This window comes from Crocuta crocuta, unplaced genomic scaffold (assembly GCF_008692635.1).
Source record: "Crocuta crocuta isolate KB4526 unplaced genomic scaffold, BGI_CrCroc_1.0 scaffold56, whole genome shotgun sequence".
Classification (NCBI taxonomy): domain Eukaryota; kingdom Metazoa; phylum Chordata; class Mammalia; order Carnivora; family Hyaenidae; genus Crocuta; species Crocuta crocuta.
This window is the reverse complement of record NW_027531334.1, coordinates 3609643-3636079: the sequence shown is the minus strand read 5'-3', so window position 1 is coordinate 3636079 and position 26437 is coordinate 3609643. Positions and strand designations below refer to the sequence as shown.

General features: G+C 38.2%; 1 protein-coding gene across 1 annotated transcript in view; it reads right to left on the bottom strand.

Moving 5' to 3' along the window:
- SLC9C1 (solute carrier family 9 member C1) overlaps positions 1-26437 on the bottom strand; it is an 82025-nt gene that overhangs the window by 29028 nt on the left and 26560 nt on the right. The window contains exons 9-14 of the mRNA XM_077771814.1: positions 25583-25757; positions 22040-22121; positions 19722-19888; positions 17781-17906; positions 13815-13912; positions 9805-9924 (exon numbers count right to left, since the gene is read on the bottom strand). Coding sequence (XP_077627940.1) covers positions 9805-9924; positions 13815-13912; positions 17781-17906; positions 19722-19888; positions 22040-22121; positions 25583-25757 — 768 coding nt within the window. The remainder of the gene's footprint in view (positions 1-9804; positions 9925-13814; positions 13913-17780; positions 17907-19721; positions 19889-22039; positions 22122-25582; positions 25758-26437) is intronic.

The following is a 26437-nucleotide window of genomic DNA, read 5'->3' as shown; positions in this document are numbered from 1 at the left end:
AGTACTTTAAAAAATCATAAAAAGGGGCACCTGGGTGGCTCAGGTCATGATCTCAGCATTGGTGAGTTTGAGCCCCTCGTAGGACTCTGTGCTGACAGCTCAGAGCCTAGAGCCTGCTCCGGATTCTGTGTCTCCCTTTCTCAATGCCCCTCCCCTGCTCACACTCTGTCTGTCTGTCTCTCTCTCTCAAAAATAAATAAATATTGGGGCACTTGGGCTCAGTCAGTTAAGCCTCAGACTTTGGCTCAGGTCATGATCTCACCATTCATGAGTTCAAGCCCCACGTCGTGCTCTGTGCTGACAGCTCAAAGCCTGGAGCCTGCTTGGGGTTCTGGGTCTTCCTCTCTCTCCCTGCGCCTTCGCCACTCACACTCAGACTCTCTCTCTCTCTCAAAAATAAATAAACATTAAAAATAAATAAATATTTTTTAAAAATTATAAAACAAAGGGAATCCCTTCCACCTTCCAAAGATACTATGATTAATAGTTTGAATACTGTTCTGATTTTTTTATGTAATCATTATCTATGAACACAAAAGAAATTATACATATTGTTCTGTAATTTTTTTCTCTCTTAACAATGTGTCATGAGCATCTTTCTTTGTCAAAGCACAAAATTTGGAGGAAAAAATCCCAGGATGTGCGGTAGTGGAAGAGTATGCGCCCACACTTTAACAAAACAGGTAAACTCACGTATAGTTTCTGTACCAAGTGTGTCAGGCAGTGGAATTGTGGATGAAAGGACTTACTTACGTATTTTTATTTTTTCATTTTTCAAGTAACATAATAATGCATTATTATTGTTAAAACTCAAGTGACATGATTAGTCAGCTGCTAATTTAAGATTAGGTAAGTAACGGATCCCTTCTCCATTCTCAGACGTATTACTCAGGACCTGAAACGTTTACAAGTTGGGACCCTGAAGATGAAATTAGGAATAAATTATGATTCTGTCTTCACATTCCTAGAGACCTCTAAGGCCTCTGGCAGTGACTGTGTGAGGCAGGAGCCACTAAGTGAAGCCTTGTTAAAAGGTGAACTATTTAAATGATTTGAAGAGAAATCAGAGTATAAGCGAAGCCTTGTCAAATTCTGCCCATTTCAGTTCTATCTCCAGAATGCTATTTTTATCTTTTTTAAAATTTCAGCTGTGTTGGGGTATAATTAATATATAAAATTGTAGATATTTAAAGTGTACATTGTGGTGATTTAATGGATACATTGTGAAAAGAGTCCCCGCACTAATTGATGAACACTTCCATCAAGTCACATGATGACCTTTCGTGGGGGATGAGACCATTCAGGTTCTACTCTTTTAACAAATTTCAAGTATACGGTACACGGTTTTCAGCTAGAGTCACTGGGTCTTATATCAGAGTCTTAGACCGGATTCATCTTCTAGCTGAAAGTTTGTAACTTTTTACCATCCATTCTTTATTTCCCCAACCCCCTCAGCTGGTAACCAGGTAACCACTTTGCTATTTTCTATTTCTATGAGTTGATTTTTTTCTTTCTTTCTTTTGTATATTCAACACATTAGTGATATCATGCAGTGTTTGTCTTTCTCTGGCTTATTTTCACTTAGCATAATGCCCTCGACATCCATCCATGTTGTTGTAAATGGAAGGATTTCCTTCTTTCTCGTGGTAAATAATATTCTCATATATATACATATATATACACACACCTTATTTTCTTTATTCAATCATACAGTGATGGCCAGTTAGGTTATTTTCATATCTTAGCTCCTGTGAATAATGCTGCACTGAACACGGGAGTGCAGATCTCTTTGATATCTTATTTTCACTTCCCTTGGATATGAAAGGAATTTTCATGGAATTGCTAGATCATATAGTCGTTCTATTTGGATTATTTTTAAAAATTTTTTAATGTTTTATTTATTTCAGAGAGAGAGAGAGAGACAGCGTGAGCAGGGGAGGTTCAGAGAGAGAGGGAGACACAGAATCTGAAGCAGGCTCCAGGCTCTGAGCTAGCTGTCAGCACAGAGCCTGACGCGGGGCTCAAACCCACGAACCGTGAGATCATGACCTGAGCCAAAGTCAGAAGCCTAACCGACTGAGCCACCCAGGCGCCCCTATTTGGATTATTCTGAGGAATCTCCAAATTGCTTTTCATAGTGGCTGTACCAATTTACATACCTATCAAGAGTGCATAAGAGTTTCCTTTCTTCCACATCCTTGCCAACATGTACTATCTCTTATCTTTTTGATGATAGGCATTCTAACAGGTGTGAGATGATATTTCATTGCATTTTGATTTGCATTCCCCTGATGGTTAGTGATATTAAGCACATTTTCAGGCATTTTTTGGCCATTTATATGTCTTCTTTGGAAAAGTATCTACTTGGTTCCTCTGACCATCATTTAACAGGGTGTTGTTGCTGTTTGTTGTTGTTGCTGTTGTTATTGAATTGTATGAGCTCTTTGCACATATCAGATACTAACCTCTTATCAGATATATGATTTGCAAATATTTTCTCCCACTCCATAGCTTTTCATTCTGTTGTTTTTCCATGCAGATGCTATTTTTTATTTATTTTGATTTTAAGATCACTTGTTTTATTTACTTAAATTAAAAAATATTTGTTAATGTTTATTTATTTTTGAAGAAGAGAGATAGAGTGTGAGCAAGGGAGAGGCAGAGAGAGGGGAAGACATAGAATCCAAAGCAGGCTCCAGGCTCTAAGCTGTCAGCACAGAGCTCAACATGGGGCTCAAATCCACAGCTGTGAGATCATGACATGAACCGAAGTCGGACGCTCAACTGACTAAGCTACCCAGGTACTCCTTTTTATTTATTTTTGAGAGAGAGAGAGAGAGCACATGCACACACATGAGCGGGAGAAGGGCAAAGGGAGAGGGAGAGAGACAGAANGGGGCATACCCTGACTTTGAGATTGTGGCCTGAGCCAAAATCAAGAGTTGGATGCTTAACCAACTGAGCCACCCAGGAGACCACGTGCAGGACTTTTTAGCTGATGTAGTACCACTTGTTTATTTTTGCTTTTGTTGACTTTGTTTTTTGGTGCCAAATCCAAAGTCATTGCCAAGACTGCTATCATGGAGCTTATCTCCCATGTTTTCCTCTAGGAGTTTTATGGTTTCATGTCTTACATTCAAGACTTTATTCCATTTCAAGATTATTTTTGTGTATGGTGTCAAATAGTGGTCTAGTTTCCTTATTTTGCATGTGGCTGCCCAGTTTCCCCAGCGTCATTTACTGAAGAGATTATCGTTTCCTCATTGTATATCATTGACACTTTTGTCACAAATTAATTGACTATATCTTCATGGGATTGTTTCTGGGCTCTCTATTCTGTCCCATTGATCTATATGTCTGTTTTTATGCTAATACCATACTATTTGTTTACTACAGATTTTTTTAAAATTTATTTTTCAGAGACACAGAGAGAAGGGGCTCAAGCTGGAGAGGGGCAGAGAGACAGAGGATCTGAAGTGGGGTCTGCACTGACAGCAGAGAGCCCAATGTGGAGCTTGAACTCACAACCTGTGAGTTCATGACTTGAGTTGAAGTCGGACACTTAATTGACTGTATCACCCAGGCGACCCTAGTATAGATTTTTAACATAGCTTGAAATCAGGTAGTGTGATGCCTCCAGTTTAATTTTTCTGTCTCAAGATTTCTTTGGCTATTAAGAGTCTGTTGTGATTCCATACAAATTTTAGGAATAAAAAAATTTTTTTGTAAAAAATGCAATTGGAATTTTAATAAGTATTGCATTGAATCTGTAGATTATTTTGGGTAGTATGATCATTTTAACAATATTGATCCTTCCCAATCATGAGCACAGAGTACCTTTCCACTTGTAATTTCTTCAATTTCTTTCATCAGTGTCTTACAGTAATCAATGTATAGGTCTTTTGCCTCCTTCATTAAATTTATTCCTAGGTATTTTATTCTTTTTGATGCAATTGTAAATGGAATTGTTTTCTTAATTTCTCTCTTAATAGTTTGTTATTGTTGTATAGAAACACTAATGACGTTTGTATATTGATTTTTGTAATCAGCAACTTTACTGAATTTGTTTATTTAGTTCTAACTTTTTTGTTTGTGTGTTCTTAGGGTTTTCTTATGTATCATGGCATCTGCAGAAAATGTCAGTTTTATTCATTTCTTCCGATTTGGATGACTTTTTTTTTCTTACCTAATTACACTAAGACTTCCAACACTATGTTTAATAAAAAATGAAAGTGAGCCTTTTAATCTTATTCCTGATCTAGAGGGAAAGCTTTCAGCTTTCAGCTTTTCTCTGTTGACTGTGATGTTAGCTGCATGTCTCTCACCTGTGACCTTTGTTGAGGTACAATCCATTTTTACCCGGTTTGTTGAGAGACATAATTTATATTTACCTCTTTTTATCGTGTGTGTCCATTAGCAAATTATTGCAGCTCTAGTTGTTTTTTTTAAATACATTTGACTTTTAACCTTTATGTTAGACTTATATGTGATTTACCCACACTGTTACAATATTAGAGTATTCTGAGTTTTATTACACATTTATCTTTACCAGTGAGATTTAGGATTTTCTATGTTTTTCTGTTACTAATAAGGGGTGTATTCTCTGGATGGCAATCACAAAAGCCAGGGTGCCAAACTTTTGCACAAATTCATTTCAGGGACACACTGTCCTTGCAAACTTGTTAAGAACTGTTCCTTTGTTCTGGTCTTGTGGCTTTTGCAGACATAAGCCCAATTAGCTCTCAGAGCTAAATGTTTTGAGGGTTCATCTCTCAAGTGGAAGTCTTAAAAGTTGGGGCATTAGATGTTGGGTCCCAAATCCTTTACTTCTCATGGAGAAGCTGGAAGCCATGAGTTCCCTTTTGACTGCATGCCGTGGTGCCAGGGGGGTGAGGTTTATGTTGACAGTATGTCTCGGTCTTTCCTGTTTCAGTGTAGGTGTTTTCTCATTAGCCTGATATGTAGGAATCACTGAGCTAGTTTCTGGATTTCTTCCAGCAATAAAATCATATCTGGCACAGCATTGCACTTGAGGTTATCTTTTGCTTAAATTTATAATTGACTACACTTGGACTTGTTTATGTCAGATGGATGAATTGAAAAGGGTACGATGCGGGGTGGGGCGGCACCTGGGTGGCTCCGTCAGTTATGTGTCTGTGTCTTGATTTCAGCTCAGATCATGATCTTACAGTCGTGAGATGGAGCCCCACATCAGGCACAGAGCTGACAGTGCGGAGCCTGCTTGCGATCCTCTCTCCCCCTCTCTCTCTGCCCTTTTCCTGCTCATGCTCTGTCTCTCTCAAAATCAATAAATAATTTTTAAAAATAAAAGAAAGAAAGAAAGAAAGAAAGAAAGAAAGAAAGAAAGAAAGAAAGAAAGAAAGAAAGAAAGAAAGAAAGAAAAAGAGAGAAAGAAAGAGAGAAAAAGAAACAAAGGGATATGATGGGAATTACTAACAGTTCCTTTAAATCTTTAATGTTGGTGTTAATTTTTTTACTCCTTCTGAAATACTATATTGCTTCTTATTACTATTTTGGCCAGGGTTCCACTTGGTCACTTGGTCCTTCCTGCCATAATAATTCTTATTCTATAGGTCAGCAAGAAAATGTGAACACTCAGCTAGACGCGAACTATATTCATTCCAACTATACACTTGGGGATTCAGGAAAATAACCACACAGTGGATTGATGGATTATTATGAAACTGACTGGGTCAGAGACTCCATATATTATCTAGTCTAAAAGCTTCCTGTGTAACTTGAGAGCTAAAATAACATTTCAAGCCTTTGGTATCAGTACCATTTTAAATGCCATATCCCAAAGTCTTTTTAAAAGTCTGGGTATTCTCTTTTTCTCAATGCAAAGTAAAGTCACTCTAGTAATGTGACTAAAGGTGCATCTGAGAAAAGATTGTGGCAATATTTATCTTATGTACTCGTGGTATTGTTCTAGACCTTTCTTGTGGGCTCTGGTTCTGAGTACTGACTTAGAGGGAAAGGGTGGGGAATCATGATCTTCCTTTGCAGTGGCTGATCTCATCTCTTTGCTCACCAGTTCTCTATCTTTAGAAAAGCCAAGTCAAATGTAGTTAACTATTTGTCTCTATTGCCCTTTGACACACATTATTTGTTAGCCATTCCCAGGTCGAGATACTCTGACTGCTACTCTGGGATTGCTGTCCACAAAAGAAAGTATGCCCATCTTGCTTCTGACACTTAATTGCTGCTATCTGTCTTCTGCTATTCCCAACCCTTTTGGTACTAGTAAGATGAATTCCATGACAGCCCCCACTACTGTCAGCCGTGCCTTGCAGAGAACATCTATCATCGAGTTTTTCAGTGTTGCCTCATGGAAGTAAATGTCCTCTGTCTTTCCAGGGAGCAAAGTCATCTGGTGGGTCCTTCACTGTCATATATAATCTAGTTAAACATTCCAATTTCTATCACCTGCACTTAGTTTGCTGTAATTTATTGGTTTGGTCAAGCTTCCAAGAACCATCCCAAGAGTGTAATAGTACCAGCTCCAAGTGTCCTTGACAGCATGTGGAACCCTGAATCATCGCGGATAAGACCACCATGCCAATAAATTCTCCCGAGTCTGGCCTTGTGTTGTAACCTTGTGGTCCCGTACCTTCTAGATCCATTCTCTTCTATGTTCTACTAGTATTCGGTAGTATTAGTCAGTCCCTGTAATTCCTTTAATAGATAAGCTGTAGTCTCCTAAAGAAGGCACCATATTTTCCCCTCTGACTGTGTTGAAATCTGACCTGGGTAATTACCTTGGAAGCAGTGAAAGGTGGTAGAGAATAACCTTGTAACAAAGAAAAACTTTACCTTCTGATGTATTTGTACCAACTGAAGGTGACAGAAGGCTATTATCCTTTAGCAGGAGAGAGGGGGCTCCCCTGCTAGGCTAGAGTGTTGGTAAGAATGTGGAGAATGTTTATCCATCCAAGTGTTACCACTTTAGATCTCAGTGTCCTGATCTTTTTCTCTCAGAGCACTGACATTGATACAGGAGCCTTGTCAGTGCTCGGCATTTATTCTTCTTTGCACAGCTCTAGCTGCAGCCCTCAAAATAGATACACTAGAGCCACTTTTTATTCAATTCTGAAGCATGTAAGTTGAATTTTTAATTTTAAGAATCCTGTGTGTTTTTCTATTCAGTTTCTTTTGGTGAGTAGACTTGTTTGTGTTTGTGATTCCATCACATATTAATTTCAACATTTCGGTAATATTTGCAGTACTGGAATGTTATCCAGCACTTAGTAATACATACTCATCTCTGGTAAGTGTTTACCCAGTGCTATTCCCTGGACTAGGTGCTTCTAAACACACTGTTTATGTACTCTTTCCCACAGTCCCATGAAGAAACAGAGGAGAACCCAACTGGCATACTTTGGTACCCACTATGTGTCAGTTACCTTGCCAGAGGCCTTATGTATCAGCTTGTAGAATATGACACACATGCTGAGAACTGAAAAGCTCATTCAGATCATAAATGCTAGAGACTGAGATTCTAAACCAAGCAGACTGGATTCTCTGACTCCAGAATCTGTACTGCTTCTTTGAGATGAATGACATTAGAGAGAGCCTACAGGGTACACTATCAATTATAGTTTTTAAAATCTCCCTTTCTTTAAGTTGCACCAACAAAAATAATTACTCAGAAAGTTATAGCTTTAGTCAGTATGGAAGGCTTATTTAAATACAATAATATGAAAATATCTTTCTGGTATTTATTGGGTATGGTAGATTAAAGAGAGCCGCATAAACTTTGCTACTTTTATTGAGAAGAAGGGTCTATACTTCCTCCATTTGCATCTAAGAAAAGAAATAAAAGGCATACAAATTGGAAAGGAGGAAGTAAAATTTTCTCTATTCATAGATGACATGATTTCATATATAGAAAATCCTGGTAAATTCACAAAAAAGCAGGAGAGCTAATCAGTGAATTCAGCAAAGCTTCAGGATAAAAAGTCAAAATACAAAAATCATATACTAGAAATGGACAACCCAAAAATGAAATTAAGAAAACAGCTTTGGGGTACTTGGGTGGCTTAGTCAGTTAAGCATCCAGCTCCTGGTTTCGGCTCAGGTTATAATCTTGCGGTTTGTGAGTTTGAGCCCCTCATCGGGCTCTGCACTGACAGTGTAGAGTCTGCTTGGTATCCTGTCTCCTTTCGTCTCTCTGCCCATCCCCTGCTTATGGTGTCTCTCTCTCTCAAAATAAATAAATAAGTAAGTAAATAACCTAAAAAATTTTTTAAAGAAAAGTTTCATTTATAATAGCATCAAAAAGAAAAAAATATGTAGGATTAACTCTAACCGAAGATTTCTTTACTGAAAACTACAAGATATTCCTGAAACAAATTACAGGCCTAAATAAATGAAAAGTTACCTCATGTTCATGAATTGGAAAGCTTCTTATTGTTAAGATGGCAATACTGCAGATTCAGTGCAACCCCTATGAAAGTCTCAATGACATTTTTTTTTTTTGCAGAACTAAGAAAATCCTAAAATTTATATGGTATTACACTTATATGGAATTACCCACATCACTACCCCAAACTTGAAAAAGAAAGTAAAGTTGATAGATTTATATTTCCTGATTTTGAAATTGTCTAATAGCTATGGAAAACAATTTGGTGGTTCCTCAATAAATTAAACATAAAATTATCATATGGTCCAGCAATTTCACTCTTAGTGCATACCCAAACGATGGAAAGCAGGTATTCAAATACTTATACAAAGGGGCACCTGGGTGGCTCAGTTGGTTAAGTGGGTGACTTCAGCTCAGGTCATGATCTCACAGCTCGTGGGTTCCAGCTCCGTGTCAGGCTCTGTGCTGACAGCTGTCTCAGAACCTGGAGCCTGCTTCGGTTTCTGTTGTCTCCCTCTCTCCCTGCCCCTCCCCCTCTCGTGCTCTGTCTCTCTCTCTCTCTCAAAAATAAATAAACATAAATTTTTTTAAATTAAAAAACAAACATGTAAATGAATGTTCGTAGCAGCGCTGTTGCCCTGTTCACAATAGCCAAAAGGTGAAAACAACCCAAGTGCTCATCAACGATTAACAAGTAAGCAAAATATGGTATGTCTGTACAATTTAGCTATAAGAAGGAATAAAGTCTTGTTACATGCTACAAAGTGGATGAAACTCACGTTACTGGACATTCTATCATGTGGATGAAAACATTATGTTGAGTGCAAGAAGCCAGAAACAAACGGCAATGTATTGTATGATTCTAGTTATATGAAACATTCGGAACAGGTAAATTCATAAGAGACACAGCGGACTCGTGCGATGCAGGAGCTGGGGAACAGGGGGATTGGGGAGGGACTACTTAATGGGTGCTGGATTTACACTGGAGGCAATAAAAATGTCGTGGAATTTGATAGAGATGATGGTTGCCCAGCATTGTGAATGTACTAAATAACACTGAACGGTACACTTAAAAATGGTTAATCTTGTTATGTGACATTTATTTCCACAATAAAAAAGATATTATACTATTTCTTTTTTCTGTAAGTAACTTCTTGCATGAATGTAAGTAAGTTATTTACAAATTACCCCCAAATATTTTCCAATTTATTCAGGATATAATTTTAAAAAAATTTTTTAAGATTTTATTTTTAAGTAATCTCCACACCCAGTGTGAGTCTTGAACTTACAACCCTGAGATCAAGAGTCACATGCTCTATTGACTGAGTGAGCCAGGCACTCCCAAGATATAAATTTTAAAAATAAAAAGGAAATTTAAAATCAATATAATAGCATTTCTAGTAAGGTTTAAAATCACTTACCTTGATGCGATCCCTTTTTCCTTTTTAGTATTGTACACCCAATTGAGCAATACTTTTCTAATAAAGGTAAGAAATTTTTGGCTTTCAGAATAAGTCTTTATTGTCTCAGGACTCATATATCTGGCGAAAAAAAAGGCAATCATTAAATGTGCTTTAAAATTTGGAGGACAGATATAATGCAGTATTGTCAGAAAGTAGCATAATAGTTCTGTCCATTGATAACTGGGACTTGGACCCTCTCATTAGCATGAGTCGAAGTCACAAAGTTGTAGCTATAAGTGGATATATAATTATGAATTTAGATTGTGAGGCTCACTCATTACAGTATAAAAAATGGGAGATACATGGTTTAAAATGGAGAGGTCAAGGATCAGGGAAGGAAAGAATAACATGATTTAAATATTTGGAATTCAAATACATCCAGGTTTTCATGTTGGCTCCCCCATTACCTGGTGAAGCAATAAACAAATTACCTCGCTAACCTATTTGCTCTATGAAATAGAAGTAAAGATATCCATGCCATTCAGGGATACTTAAATAAGAAAGTATATATGAAACACCCATCCTATTTCACACATTCTCTTAGTTCTTTGATTTTGCCTTCTGGGCAGGTCGTTGAGGAACTTATGGGGAAAATACACGTGGTGGGGGTAAAGGGTTATGTTTACTTAGAGAAATCAGTGGCCATAAAACCCCAAAAGACAATTTGGTAGCACGTATCCCATTGTATCTAGGTTTATGCTGGCTTTTCTATTGAGGCAGCTCAGATCTACATGTTATGATTTTGTCTTGCTTAGGCAAATCCCTTGGTTTTCATTATCATCATCAGAGGGAGGATACAGTTTTGTTGTTGGGTCTGGAGTCCCACTTTAAAATATGCCTTAAAAGAGGGGGTGCCTGGGTGGCTCAGTCGGTTAAGCGTCTGACTTCGGCTCAGGTCATGATCACACAGTTCATGAGTTTGAGCCCCATGCTGGGTTCTGTGCTGACAGATAGCTCAGAGCTCAGAGCCTGGAGCCTGCTTCAGATTCTGTGTGTCTCTCTCTCTGACCCTCCCCTGCTCACGCTGTTTCTCTCTCTCAGAAATAAAATATGCCTTAATAGAACGGCATTGGTGACTTGCATTCAAAGGTAGACCTTGCCCTTCCTATTGATTATATTGCTCTGACTCTGAAATCTGAGCAATTTCTCTGCTGCAGGGATACAGATGTAACTGGAAAGAAGAAAGTCACTGAATTCTTTGTGACTCAATAGGATAATGTAGTAATTACATGGAAAATAACCAACGTATATGGGACTTGATTTGTTCCCAATTTTAAAAATATTTATTGAACATATTCTGCTTGCTAAAAGCTGGGGAGAAGCCATAATCGAATACAGATCTCTGCCTTTAAGGATCCAACGGATAAGCGAAGTAAAACATGCAAATAACAATTATAGTGAAGGGCAGTCAGTGTTGTTGGGGAGATGATAAACAATAGGGCACTTTGGATCCATCAAGTGGGGGACATTTAATATAGTCTTGGGGAATCCGGAAGCCCTCCTGAAGGAATTAATGACTCCACTAAGATCTGGTCATTTCATTAGTTCCTATGAATCCTAGAATTCTGGGATACCAGTAATTATGTGGTATTTTATAGCCCAAATGACTAATTCAAGCTCCTGGATTCTTAGTTTTTATCAACATATTCACTGCTTAGGAATATTTCCTGATTTAGGAAAACAGTTATGATCTCTTTGGTTGGATAGTGAGGCAGCTTAAACCTTGAGCTCTGTAATTTATTTGTGACCTGGGGTAAATTGTTGTAATCTCTTTGTGCCTCACATCTCTTGCCTGCAAAATGAAGATAATACTGGCACTTACCTCATAGGACTTTCAGAACATTAAATTGGTAATACATGTAACATGTTTAAAACTGCCTGGCACAGCACTTAATAAATATAAGCTCTCTCTTCAAAGAATTCTTTCTTAGGTAATTACACAGGCAGTTAGCACAGGTCCTGGTGCCCCTGTTTAAATCCCCAACTTTTCATCTCCTTAGGCTTGTTTTCTTGCCACAGGACACACCAACACATGGGGCTAATGATACGAATGACCAGCAAATGGCAAAGTCAACACCATGGCAGCAAAGAAGCATGTACTAAATATAAGTGTAATTAACAGGAAGTTCTCTGGGGATTGGGACACTATTCCACTTATCTTGATAGTCCCCACAGGGCTTGACATACACCTTTGCACATATTAGTATTTCATATTTATCTCTTTTGTGTGTGACTAAAAAATAATATATTCTAAAATTTGCCACTATGAGTCTTCAACACTTTGACCCCCTTCTCCTACTGCTGGCTTCCTTGCTCTGGGTCTTCATAGGCATATATTGCTCCTGCCTTCCTGGGGGACTTAAAGAGGGAAAATCCAGGCATTGGGTTGAATTGCTCGATGCTGCTTTTTTAATATTAAGTTCTCCTGAACAATGCAGTGATAATGCTTTTCAGCATGTTATATCATTCCTTTATAAACTTCCACTGTACAGTGGGCATCTACCTTCTTTAAAGTATTCATCATATTGTTTTAATTTTTTTAATGTTTTTTATTTTTGAGAGACAAAGAAACAGAGTACGAATGGGGGAGAGGCAGAGAGAGAGTGAGACACAGAATCTGAAGGAGGCTCCAGGCTCTGAGCTGTCAGGAGAGCTCGTACAAGGTGGGGCTTGAACTCATGAACTGAGAGATCATGACCTGAGCCGAAGATGGGCACTTAGCCGACTGAGCCACCCAGGCACCCCCATCATATTATTTTTAAGTGATCACATTTGCCCAGCCCTTCTCCCCAGTCCCCCAACGCCACTGAGGTCCTGTAAGCACTTGAATGGCCCAGAGCTGGGGGCAAATGGAGACCCTTGTACTTATATTCATCAAGAAACAAAATGTTTAGCAAGATATATTTTGCTACCTTGATAAGTATAATGTTATAATGATTTGTATGGCTAGGCTTGAAAAGGAATCTCTTATAGTCTTTGACATCTGTACTTGAACTGCAATGAGACCGTGCTCCAGTGTCCGGCTGCTTCTCTTCCCACACACAGCTTTATCTCTCTCTGTTGCCACAGGCCAGTACTTGTGAGCGGACACCAGGCACTTCTCTTGGCTCTCAGGCCTAGTTTGCCTGTGAGGTAATGGCCCAGGGGAAAAGGCCCAAGAAGACCTTACAAACGAGCTGAGGACCATCTGAGCAGGGAATACTGGTGTCCTTAGTACCAGGGGTGTGATCTAGAACAAGAAGGTATGTCCGGGCTTTGGGTGGACATTGTGAACCTACGAGACAGTTTAATTCTTCCCTTTGCCCACTCAAATATCCTTCATCTTTCCAAGGGGATCTGAGGTTATCCCTAATATGCTGACTTTAAGGAACTTGCTATGTGCTATGGAGGCTTATGGCAAAAGAAACTATTACAAGAACAAGCTGAGGATTAACAGAGAACATATAGGGGCATCTGGATGGCTCAGTCAGTTGAGCATCTGACTCTTGGTTTTGGCTCAGATCTTGATCTCAGGGTCATGCGTTCAAGCCCTGCATTGGGCTCCACACTGGGGCATGAAGCCTATTTTAAAAATAAAAATAAAAAAAGAGAGAACATGCATTGAAAGATGTGCCTGGAGGAATTAAGGAAGTCTTTGACCTTACTGAGGCATTCAAGTAGTCTAAAACAGTCTTTTTTGATCAGCTGTGAGGGCAAAAAGAATGAGCATCTCAATCAGAAGGAGAAAGGAAGAGCATCTCAGTCAGAAGAAGCAGCTTGTTCAAATGTACAGAAGTATGAAAAAGTAGAGCAAGTTGGGAAATTATAAGTAGGTCATTTGACCTGATTTGGGGGTGCAAAGCATGGAGTGGCTTTCCCACATAATACGGGATGATCCCAAGTTATCAGAAAGAGCAGAAAAACTCACTTGCACAATTTCCTAAATGCAATGGCTTAGGATGGAAGCTTTCTCCTGCCAATATACTTACTCTCCCTTCTTTTCACCAAAACTTCCCGCTGCACCCACCAGCACCTGAGCAGCACTCTGGGACAGAGTCTCATTCCTGTATTGTCTCTGGTAGCTTGCCTAAAAGAAATGTGCAGTCAAATTATTATACAGCATAGATAATGATAACAACTTAGTATTCCCTTTATGGAAAAATAGCTGTGAGAAAAAAGTCAAAATCTAGTATCATTATAAAAAGAATGTTTCTGTAGAGTCCAGACCTTGAGATCAGTGCAGAAGGTCCATCTGCACTTTGGGTGGAATCAGACTGGTTCTGTGGAAAACTAGGTTCCTGCTAGATGTGAACTAGGCTTTCAATAATCAGTGGAGTTTTCCCACACCCCAAAAACAAATAATCCAGTGAAGAAATGGGCAGAAGACATGAACAGACACTTCTCCAAAGAGGACATCCAGATGGCCAACAGACACATGAAATGACGTTCAATGTCTCTCATCATCAGGGAAATATAAATCAAAACCACACTGAGATGCCACCTCATACCAGTCAGAGTGGCTAATATGAACAAATCAGGAGACTATAGATCTTGGCAAGGATGGGGAGAAACGGGCACCCTCCTACACTGTTGGTGGGAATGCAAACTGGTGCAGCCCCTCTGGAAAACAGTGTGGAGGTTCCTCAAAAAATTAACAGTAGAACTCCCCTATGACCCAGCAGTAGCACTGCTGGGAATTTACCCAAGGGATATGGGAGTGCTGATGCATAGGGGCACATGTACCCCAATGTTCATAGCAGCACTCTCCACAATAGCCAAACTATGGAAAGAGCCTAAGTGTCCATCAACTGATGAATGGATCAATAAGATGTGGTTTATCTATACAATGGAATACTACATGGCAATGAGAAAGAATGAAATCTGGCCTTTTGTAACAGCATGGATGGAACTGGAGGGTATTATGCTAAGTGAAATAAGTCAGGCAGAGAAAGACAGATACCATATGTTTTCACTCATATGTGGATCAGGAGAAACTTAACGGAGGACCATGGGTGAGGGGAAGGGGAAAAAATAGTTACGGAGAGGGAGGGAGGCAAATCATAAGAGTCTTTTGAATACTGAGAACAAACTGAGGGCTGATGGGGGTGGGGAATGGGGGAAGGGGGGTAAAGGGCATGGAGGAGGGCACTTGTTGGAATGAGCACTGGGTGGTATATGGAAACTAACTTGACAATAAACTATATTAAAGAAAAAAGAATAAGTGGAGTTCTGGGGACAAATAAATGTGGGAAGTTCCTGCTGCAAGTATATCCCTGTTTTAAAAGCTTATAATGCATATTAGAAAATCAAAGGCTCAGAGAAATCCTGTAGTAGAGGATCCTGGTTTATATCTTTAATTTTTCTAAATATTTTGATGACAGAACTCTCTTTTTTCCAGTCTATTATAAGTATTAAATGAACTGTCACTGTTGTACAAAAAACAGCCATTTGTTCATTCTGTCTGTATATTGAGAGACCACTTTGCTTCAGGCACTACTTTTGATGCTGGAGAAAGCACTGACCTCAGAGGGCTGAACACTGTTAAAAAATCTCTATATGAACCAACTTCCTAAATTGGAATGCATGATGTAACTAAAGACTTATGCTTCCATAGAACATATCCTGTCTGTACCGGATATGGATATGAACATGCAGTTTTGTTCTTGGGGATACCAGAAGGAAATAGAACTAATTTTAAGAATGAGGGAAGAAAAGGTTATTTGTCCATGATACAGGAATTCAACAGGGTAACAGTCTTCTTAAGCTTCATTAAAATACTTATAAAATAATGTGAGATTAACATATTTTCGATATCTTCAAAGGTGAACACCATAGCATGTAGAAAAATAAGGAAGCCGAAAGTAATATGGAACTCATGAAAGCTTGGCAACACAAAGGACACAGCAGTTAAGATACTAGAAAAATGTTAATTCTTAAATGATAATTCACAACAAAATGTGAGAATAATTCAGAGAATGGCTGATTCCTTAAAAGAACATAAAGATCCAACTTACCTTAAGAAATAAGGGTTTCCTGGGGTACCTGAGTGGCTCAGTAGGCTGAACGTCAGACTCTTGATTTTGGTTCAGGTCATGATCTCATGGTTGTTGGGAGTGAGGCCTACTTTGGGCTCTGCACTGCTAGCATAGAGCCTCTCTCGTCCTCTCTCTCTGCCTCTCTCCCCACTTGTGCTCCCATGCTCACTCGCACTCTCTCTCTCTCTCTCTCAAATAAATAAACAACAACAACAAGAACAACCAAACAAATGTATTTCCCAATTAAGACCCAACTCATAGCACAAAAATCAACAAAGACATAATGGTAGAAAACAAACACTTAGGGCAAGAAACCAAAAATATGCATGCTGGATATGCTGCAGAAAATCTGAGAGTTCCTGGACTTAGCATTTTCGTATTTTATGAATGGAGAGAATAAAGACTCAAAAAGAATAAATCCTCAGACATACATCATATTATTAATGAAAAGCAAGACCCCAAATGGAATGTCCTGTGTTACTATTGAGGGATCTTGAAAACATATTTTCCTGAAATAAATTAAAAATCTGGAAGTGACTCAAAGACACGATGTCATAAAATCTGCTGGTGGAGCAAAGCACCATATGGACATAAGTTCATCCTTATGGCACTGCCTCAATTGATTAATGACATTATTCAGGTCCTTGGAAAATCTGCCTTTGAGATTCAACCCATCTGCCAGGATGGGTTCTGACAGGTTCTGAAGACAGAACCATCATGTCCTATAGACCTTCCATCTCCCAAGTTAGATTGAACATGTAGAAGGCTTGGAATCCTGTATGGTTGGAGTAGATGAGACATTATGACCATTCCATATCCAATGAGGAAGGCCCAACATGAACAATAGTAAACAGGTCATTAACAATTTCCCACAGAGTCTGCTATGCTGCTGTGCCACAGAACCTTTCTAATTTTTATTCAAGATTTGATCTGGAAGCCACTACTCTCTTTTTGCAGTTATCAGCAGACTTGGTGGTATCTTTCACGAAAAACTGGCATGGACCTGGAGGTGGATGGTGTCATCGAAATGACCGCATAACACATGTAAAGGTTCAGCTGTAATTCCTCCCAGGGGGATCTGTGAAATTCCCAAATCCTTTTAATAAAACACCTTTTACTTAGGCTAATTTGGATGGATCTATTTTTCTTTTCTTTCTTTTGGCAATCAAGCAGATTCCCAAGACAATGCCAAACTTTCCTTTGCCTTTATAACAATCTATTCAGCTCAGCAGGTAAGCATAATCAAGATGTCTTTAACAAGGGAGAAAGCTTTTGGTATAATTTTAGGCCAAAAAAATCATTTTATTCTTTTTAATTTTAGAGAGAGAGTGCAAGCAGGAGAGAGAGGCAGAGGAAGAGGGAAAGGGAGAGAGAGAGAATCCCAAGCACGGCCCATGCTATCAGTGCAGAGCCTGATGTAGGGCTCAATCTCAGGACCCTAGGATCATGACCTGAGTCAAAATCAAGAGTTGGATACTCGACCGACTCAGCCACCCAGAAGCCCCCCAAATATCATTTTATTTTACTTATTTTAAAAATGTTTTATTTATTTCTGGGAGAGAAAGAGAGACAGCGTGAGCAGGGGAGGGTCAGAGAGAGAGGGAGACCCAGGATTTGTAGCCGGCTCCAGGCTCTGAGCTGTCAGCACAGAGCCCGACGCAGTGCTCAAACCCACAAACCATGAGATCATGACCTGAGCTGAAGGCTGACACTCAACTGACTGAGCCACCCAGGTGCCCCTCATTTTATTTTATTTTATTTTATTTTATTTTATTATTATTTTTTTAATGTGTAAATGTAATGTTTACAATTTTTTATTTTTAGTATATTCAATTTTTTTAACAAATAGTTTATTGTCAAATTAGTTTCCACATAACACCCAGTGCTCATCATTTTAAAAGTATATAATCAAGTACTAACTATTTGTGCTGACAAGAGACGCCTGTTGGCCAGCTCCATTGCTTCAACATTAAGGGTCTCATCTATTTCCTTGTTACAGGATAGACATTTCACCTTTTGGTGCTCTGTTGTTTCTCCTTGGCTCAACTAAGTAGAACAGAAATAAAAACCAAAAAAATAATGTAGAAATATTAATATATTGTTTGGCATAACCCTCAAGCAATTCACATAACAATTTGATTTGAAAAATTATAGAAAATCTGCTAGATACAGAAAAAATGTTAAGGTGAGTTTCCTTATCATTTCACAGTTATCTAGAAGGTAAAATAATTGCCAGTTTTGGGGGAAAGGAGTTATATCATATTTTTATCTTTACATGGCATTATTGACAGTTTATAAAGCTACCACATATATAATCCCACATTAAGCCAATGGTTCTGAAAGTGTGGTCCACCAGCAGCCTTGGCATCCCCTGGAAATTATTAGAAATGCATATTCTCAGACCCCAACAGAGGCTTACTAAATCACAAACTCTGGGGGAACAGGGATTTTACAAACCCATTCCATGATTCTTGCTGCATGTAGAGTTTGACAATCACTGCTTTAACCTAATCACTTAAGATAGAATAGAAGATGAACTTGGCATTAGGAGATGGGAATTACGGATAATTTCATTTTACATATGAGAAAAGCTGAAGCTTAGAGAAAATAAAACATTTGTTCAAGATCACAAAGCTATTTACTAAGCAACAAAGCTGGAAATGAACCCAGAATTTCCAAGTCCAAGGCCCGTGCTCTATCTGTAACACTGTAATAGTCCCCTGTGTCTGCACTGTAAATAGGAGAAAGCAGTTGTTTGATCATCTGCCTTCTGAAACAGATCAAGTATCAGACTGCGGGCCTCAACCTTGACTCTGCAGTAAAATCTGCTGGGCAAATGGAATAAAAATACACATGGACCCTCCTCAGACCACCTCCATCAGAATCTCCAGGCGGGAGGCTGAGAAATAAAACCATATTTTAGTAAACTTTCTAAATGATTCTGCTGCAGCCAGATTAGCAAAAGGCCACAATCAGAAATTGGGAGCTATTATAGAAAATAATTAGATTTCACTTGGTACTTGTCTTATCCAGAAATCATTATTCCTATAGGTGGGGGGCTTGTTTCTGGATCCCCAGCTGGAGCTTTAAGTACTGGTTAGTGGATACGAAATGGATTTTGAGGAATCCTATTTTATAGAAACCAATTATCATATGTCTACACTCCTAGAAGTTGGCTTCTCATATTGTATGCTGCAGACAAACATTGCAAAAGCTGCATCATAAAATATGTATGCATTGAAACACTGCACTGAAAGCTGGACCTGACATAGGAGAAAGCAAAACAGCAAAAACATTGAGAAGATTCAAGAACAACTCTCATTATGGCAACCATGACTAATTGGTGAGTTACATACACTTCAACCACAGATATTCTAAAGCATGTCTCAGAAGCAGGAGGTGACATCTCACTCACACTCAAATTCATGAGACTGGCTTTGAATTCTATTTTATACCAGAAATAATATTAATCATAAGTTAGGGGCTAGCAAGTTCTTGGCATATACACTAGTGTAAATCAGTGCTGAACAAAGGCACCTGTCCACTGTCAATCTAGCAAAAAACTTGCATTTTCTAAGGCTCACTTTCCTTTTGATTCGAAGGCAGCTCGAATTCAGCACTCCTTCTTTTGAATTTATACCACTTATTTTCTGCTCACTCAAAGAGATTGTCACTTCTAAGCTGCCCCCCAAGGATCACAAAATTGCCTAACGTCCCCTCCTTACTACTATGACTGTGAGCTAACAGCACAACTTCTCTATTACAAGTATTAAAAGTTGTGAATGAATAACATTTATACTTACTTAAGGTAATTAATTACATCTGCTTTGAAAGAATCAATGAAAGATATTATTTGCTTACTGCATATGGGTTTTGAAGGATAATTGCTTTCTCAACCATATTCCAATCTGCATTAGCAAGATCTTTGTCAAATTTGAGTGCAGAGGCTGCAGATTTGGTTAGCTCTTGAAAGTGTTGAAATGTACAATGAAGCGATTTATATTTTGTTGATGTGACATCACGAAGACCTTTGATACAAAGAGTATGTTTTATCAATAATAAGGACAACACCATTTTGAATATGGATTATAAGTTTCCCTTTGTCCTTACTTGTCACCAAGTATTTTCACTTAAGTTAAAGACACAGCATACATTGTTTCATAATGGGAACCCTAACAATTTTAAGCTTTTCTACTTTCGTACTCAAAAAAACTGAGGTATATGATGGTAACAGTAATAGTTAATAATTATTGAATGCTTCCTATGTGCTGAAACAACACATCTCAGCACCTTGAATGTATTGTCTCTGATTACCGTACCTACCTTTTAAGCTAAGTTCCTTTTCCCAGTTTGATAGATGAGGAGACAGAAGATAAGATGTGTGACAATTAATTTTATGTGTCAACTTGACTGGGTTACAAGATACCCAGATATTTGGTGTGTCTCTGAAGATGTTTCTGGATAAGAATGATATTTAACTTGGTACACTGAGCAAAGCAGATTGGCCTCCTCAATGCAGGCAGGCCTCATCAAAACCATTGGAGGCCAGAACAGAACAAAAGAAAATTCACTCTGCCTCATGGTCTTTGAGGTGGGACTCAGTCCTCTCCTGCCTTCATAATTTAGATAGAAACTTACACTCAGTTGGCTTTCCCGGTTCTCAGACTTTTGGACTGTAGATCTTGGGACTTTTCAGCTTCCATAATCATGTGAGCCAACTTCTTATTGTAAATCTCTTTATAAATATATGATATATACGTATAATATCATATACATATATACACAGAATAGATGACACATACATATATGAGATATAGGAGATATATATCTGCACATACATATACCTATACTTCTGACATATACATCCTTGACATATATATCTTATGTGTACATATGTACAAATATACAGAATATGTGTAAATATACATATATGCAGGAGATATACATGTAGGAAGTATTGATATATATATATACAGAGTATATATACATATACACATCTATCCTATTAAATATAATATTGTATATAATTATGATAAGTATTTGATATCTATTTGTCTCCAGATCTCATTAAGATTTGAAGGACTCTCACAATTAGACACAAATTCCTTTGTATGAGCCATAGAAGCTTCCTTGGAAAGCAATAATTGTTCTGTGAGCAAATATTCACTGCTCTTAGTGCAAGTAAACATACTCCACAATAAGAATTTTAAGTTTATTTAGCTACTAAGTAGAACATATGATACTCTTTGCAAAACTTTATTTAATCTTTTCTTCCAAATTTACAATGTTAGGGCTCAGAGACTTTAAAAAAGAAAAAAGAAAAGATTTTGTTACTAATACAAGGAAGGAATGCAGATTGGGTAATGCAATGTCATTCATAAAGATGACTCTCAGATTGATTAAAATGCCATTAGAGGGGTACATGGGTGGCTCAGTTGGTTAAGCCTCTGGCTTTTTATTTTTGGCTTATGTCATGATCTCACAGTTTCATGAGTTGAAGTCTTGTGTCTGGCTCTGCACTGATAGCATAGAATCTTCTTGGGATTCTCTCTGTGCATTGCACTCTGCCCCTCCCCCACTCATTCTCTCTCTCCCTCCCTCTCTCTCTCCCTCCCTCTCTCTCTCTCTCCCTCTCTCTCTTTTAAATAAAAAAAAAAAACAAATTGCCATTAGAGTGAAAACACTGTGTAATGGGAAGGATGTTAGAGCAGTTGAGAATATAATGGATTAAGAGCATCAGGGCCTTTTTTTTTTTTTCTAGTTCTTCAACTGTCACATGAATTTTTAATTCTCTAGATCCCGATTTTTCAATTGTTAAAAAGTAGGGGATGAAAATGGCCATATTGCATAATGCAGTTGCCTCCTAAAATTGCTATTTCTGCTTCAATATCCTCACACCCCGCAATCAGTTATCCATAGAACTAGAGTTAACCACATAACTATGCTTACTTGCTTAAAACCAGCCAAGGAATTCCTTTTCCTGACGGCACAGAGCCTGCTTGGGATTCTCTCTTCCTCCCTCCCCCTCAGCACCCACCCCTCATTCTCTCTCTCTCTCTCTCCCTGACTTTCCTTCCCCCACTTGAGCTCTCTCTGTCTCTTTCAAAATAAATAAACATTTTAAAAATGTTATTAGAATATGTTTCTCCTCACTCACAATAGTAAGTAGTTGGGCTTACCTAGTTTACTAACTGCCATTGGCAAAATAAATCTATTGACAATCAAGGTAACTAAGCACACCGACACTCCATGAAATAGTATCTAGAGTATAAAGAAAAATACAAAGTAAGTATTCGTGACAATTTCATGTAATATATTCTGTATTTGCTAATGTAAGTTAAACTAGGTTCTATTAGGTCAATAAATGGTCATAGTAAGGGAGAATATCAATGTCAGGCATGATGAAAGTACTCTGGGTGTTCTCTATCTCCTTGCATAGATTTTATTCATGCTTTTGGAACCAAATCAAAACTCAGGACACATGATCTGAGAAGTAAACAAATATTTATAGACACATTGGGAAAATAAAAAGCTTGTTCTTAAATTTCACTGCTGCACTTCTTGAGCCTTGGGACTATGCTTGTACTTTATCAATTCTTATTCACTATACACACCATCGTGTACACAGCCATGCAGTTCTGGGTTCAACATTACCAGCACCTCCGTATCAAATAATTCTCTTCATCTGGGGAAAATGGACAGCTCAGGGATCTTGCTGTGTTCGCCTCACCTCATGTTTTGCTTCTCTGCCATCCCTTCATCATCAAGAGGAGGAACAATTGATATCTCTGGTGCCACTTGATTTTTTTTTTCTCTGCTTATATTCCCAGTTGGAGCAACACTTTTCAATCTAAGATTGCACACTTCTGTTGACTTCCATAACTCTAATTTCCAGAACTTATGTTATACCCCTAGCCTTTCCTTTTTTTGTGGCTACAGATGGAGGTTAGAGACAGAGCATGAAACCACACCAGACGTTCTCCAGGAGGAGAGAATCATTGGGAAGCTTTAAAATACTGGTGCCCAGGATGCTCCCATTGAACTTCTGATTTATTCAAGGGTGGAGCCCAAGCGTTAGAAATTAGAAAAACTGAGGTGTAATGTACATACATTGAAATGTACTTTTGTACCATTTGACAACGTTTGACAGTGTATACACCCATGCAACCTTCAATCCTATCAAGATGTTCAATATTCTTATATCCCCCCCAAATATCTCTAGTTCTCCTGTCCAATCAATCCCCTACCCCACAAGAGGTCTGATTTCTATTTCTATAGAGAGGAACTACCAGTTCTAAAACCTTCATGTAAATTGAACATTATGTTTCTCATTGTCGTTTTAATTTGCATTTCCCTAAAGTAATGATGTTGAGCATTTTCAACATGCTTAGTGGTATATATCTTTCTCTATGAGGTGTCTGTTTAACTCTTTTGCCTGTTTTAAAAAATTTGGTTGTTTTTCTTTTATTGTAAAATTGTAGAAATTTTGAAAACTATATTCAATTGCTTCATCTATTTTAACCAGTTTTATAGTTGTTTACTATAGGAAATAAGTCTGATATCCACTATTCATCATACCCATGGCCAGAATTCACAGGCATTCATAATTTTCTAAAAGTTCCTAAAGCGTTCTAAAGTATGTTCAAAGTTGAGGATCACTAAGTTAGTCAATTTAATAGTAATAAAAGCTAACATCTATATAGTAAGCATAGAGCACAGTATATCAGGCTTATTTAATCCTTACAACAGTTCTATGAAGTGAATCCCAATATAGTCCAGTCGTACAGGTGGGAAACTCAGGCACTGTCACTTAGCCAAGGTCAATAAACTTGTGAGTAGTAGACACAAGATTAAGTTACTTTTAACCTTTTACTCTAGTGCTGCTTTGCGAATATTAAAAAGTTAGCTATAGGGTTCAGCCCAATTAAATGAAGAAGTGTTACTTTCTTTTCAACCAGTTACTACTCTAGTGAGGACATCTCACTACATGATTTTATTTACGAAGGTTTTATCTCAAAGCATTATCATCATCAATATAGCTCATATTCATTGTATACTTATTATATGCTAAGCAATGTGTTAAGCATTTTCTGTACATTTTCTATTTCTCATACTAACACTCTGAGATAGTGGCATGCTAGGGCTGGCTTTTCCCAGTTCATAAGAGCTGATCATTCAATTCTCAGGAAGTTGTTATTGAGATAATTGATGTTCTCTTAGTGAGAGTGATTACACCATGGAAACTGGTAAATACTACAAATTAGGACTCCCTCTGACCCCTAAAAAAGTTATTTGTTAAACATTTGCTAAAAAACCATTGGTACTATTAAGTCCCTTTTGGAATGAGGAAACTGACATGTGCAGTGAGAGAGGAATTAAATAACTTGCTAATGGCCACATGGCAAATAGCAGCCAGCTAGAAATTTCAGAACCCAGATCCAAGCATGATGTCTACCATTGCACTGGTCAGTATGTACGGTAAGGAACTGACCTTGATCATTAGGCGTGTGGATATAGGTTAAAAAGAAGGAGGAGGTCATGGAATGGCAGATAATTTTGGTTTTTAAAAGCAGTGTTTGAATATTTAATATTTTAATGTTTGGACTATTATCTAATTAAGACATACAATAATCCCTTTGCTGCTCTTCCCTTTCTATTTGGAATTGATGTGTAAAAAAAAAACCCACAATGGAAGTATTAGATGCATTGTGATATCTGCACAGGAAATTTCTTACAGAGCTCCTTGTAATGATCTTACCTTGAAATAAGGTAGATGGAGAGTCATGCCCATTGTTCTGTTAGGCAGAATTTGAGGCTACTGTAAGTGAATAGGTAACTTCTCTTGACTCCTAGCATTAATTAATGGGGTTTCACAAAGTTATAGAAAGCAATGGAGCCAATAATAAGTAGGTTCCTGCTTTTCTCAAATGGGTATTAGGAGTAAGTAAAAATAAAAACACTTATTAAGGACATACTCTATATTAGGTACTATTTTAAATTATTTGTAAGTATTTTTTAGGTTCATTTATTCATTTTGAGAGAAAGACAGAGAGAGAGAGAGCACCTGTGCTTGTGCACATGGCAAAGGGGCAGAGAGAGAGGGAGAGAGAATCCTAAGCAAGCTCCATGGGGCTCTAGCCCGTGACCATGAGATCATGGCCTGAGCCCAAATCAAGAGTTAGATGCTTAACCAACTGAGCCCCCAGGTGCTCCTTAAATTATTTGAGTTTTAGTTTCTTTAACCTTTGTAATAAACCTATTTTAAGAGTGTAACGAGGGGTGCCTGGGTGGCTCAGTCGGTTAAGCGTCCGACTTCAGCTCAGGTCGTGATCTCACGGTTTGCAGGTTCGAGCCCTGCATCGGGCTCTGTGCTGATAGCCAGCTCAGAGCCTGGAGCCTATTTCGTATTCTGTGTTTCCCTCTCTCTCTGACCCTCCCCTGCTCATGCTGTCTCTCTCTCTCAGGAATAAATAAAACAGTAAAAAAAAAAAAAGTAAAAAAAATAAAAGTGTAACGAAAGGATTTAGGTATTCCTAAGTCAGAATGTTCCCTAGGAAGAGGAAAGTTGCCTGGTGTTCTTCTTCTCTCCAATCTTGCCATCATGGCTAAATCACTCCCACAGTGCAAGTGGCAATGAGCTACCTCACTACTAAAGTGTATTTTAAGTATGCAGCAACAGTATTCATAAAATGTTCGAATAAAAACAAATCATTTATCTTTACTTGAGATTTTTCCCTCTCGCTTCCAAGAGAAATGTCAGAGTAGGCAAGGAAAAGAGCCATGTTTATATTAGGCGTTCCTTTCATTTCACTCCAGACCATTATGAAAGCCCAACGCCAGCTGAACCCATGACCAAGTCGAGACAAAAGAGGGCTCATTAGTAGAAAAACCAGAAGTCTAAAAGACAAAAGATATTTTTAAAAGTTATTTTTGCCATAGGTATTTTCACCACCTCCTCACTTCATTCTGTTCTATTCCAGTCTATTCTCTGTGGAATGCCAACTCAGACAAATGAGCCATCTTTCACACACTGTTAGCAAAGCACCAAAAACAGATGGAAGAGCATTTCATGGACAGACAAGAGTATGGCAGTTTTCTCTTCCTTTCTTTCTGTTAGACTTGTAGAAGGCTAATTCCACATCACCCTGAGTGGTGTTTCTTGAGTTGGAAAAGAAAAAGTTAGAGATGTTTTGTTAATATATTTTTATTCTAGATCCCAAAAAGAAATAAAAGCAAATCTAATGAGTGAGACGTGAAGGGGGAGAATGTCCTTCTTTCTTTGTCTTTGTAGATTTTAATCTTGCTGAATCTTTCCAATATTGGTCAATTCATTTTTATTTTTTTCTTTTAATCACACATCTCCTACACTTTACACTAGTTGTATCTGATAATTTGGGACTCATTTCCATTTAATCAGCAGTAGCCAACTGATGCCCACTCCCTATTAATTTTCCTAGATGGAAGTAGCGTGTTAACAACGCGAGTGATGGAGACTCAAGAATCCTGAGACTGCAGTCATGGTGGTTTTCCTCCTCTGTGTCACCCCCTTTTCCCTTACACAGGCCGACTCTCTCCCA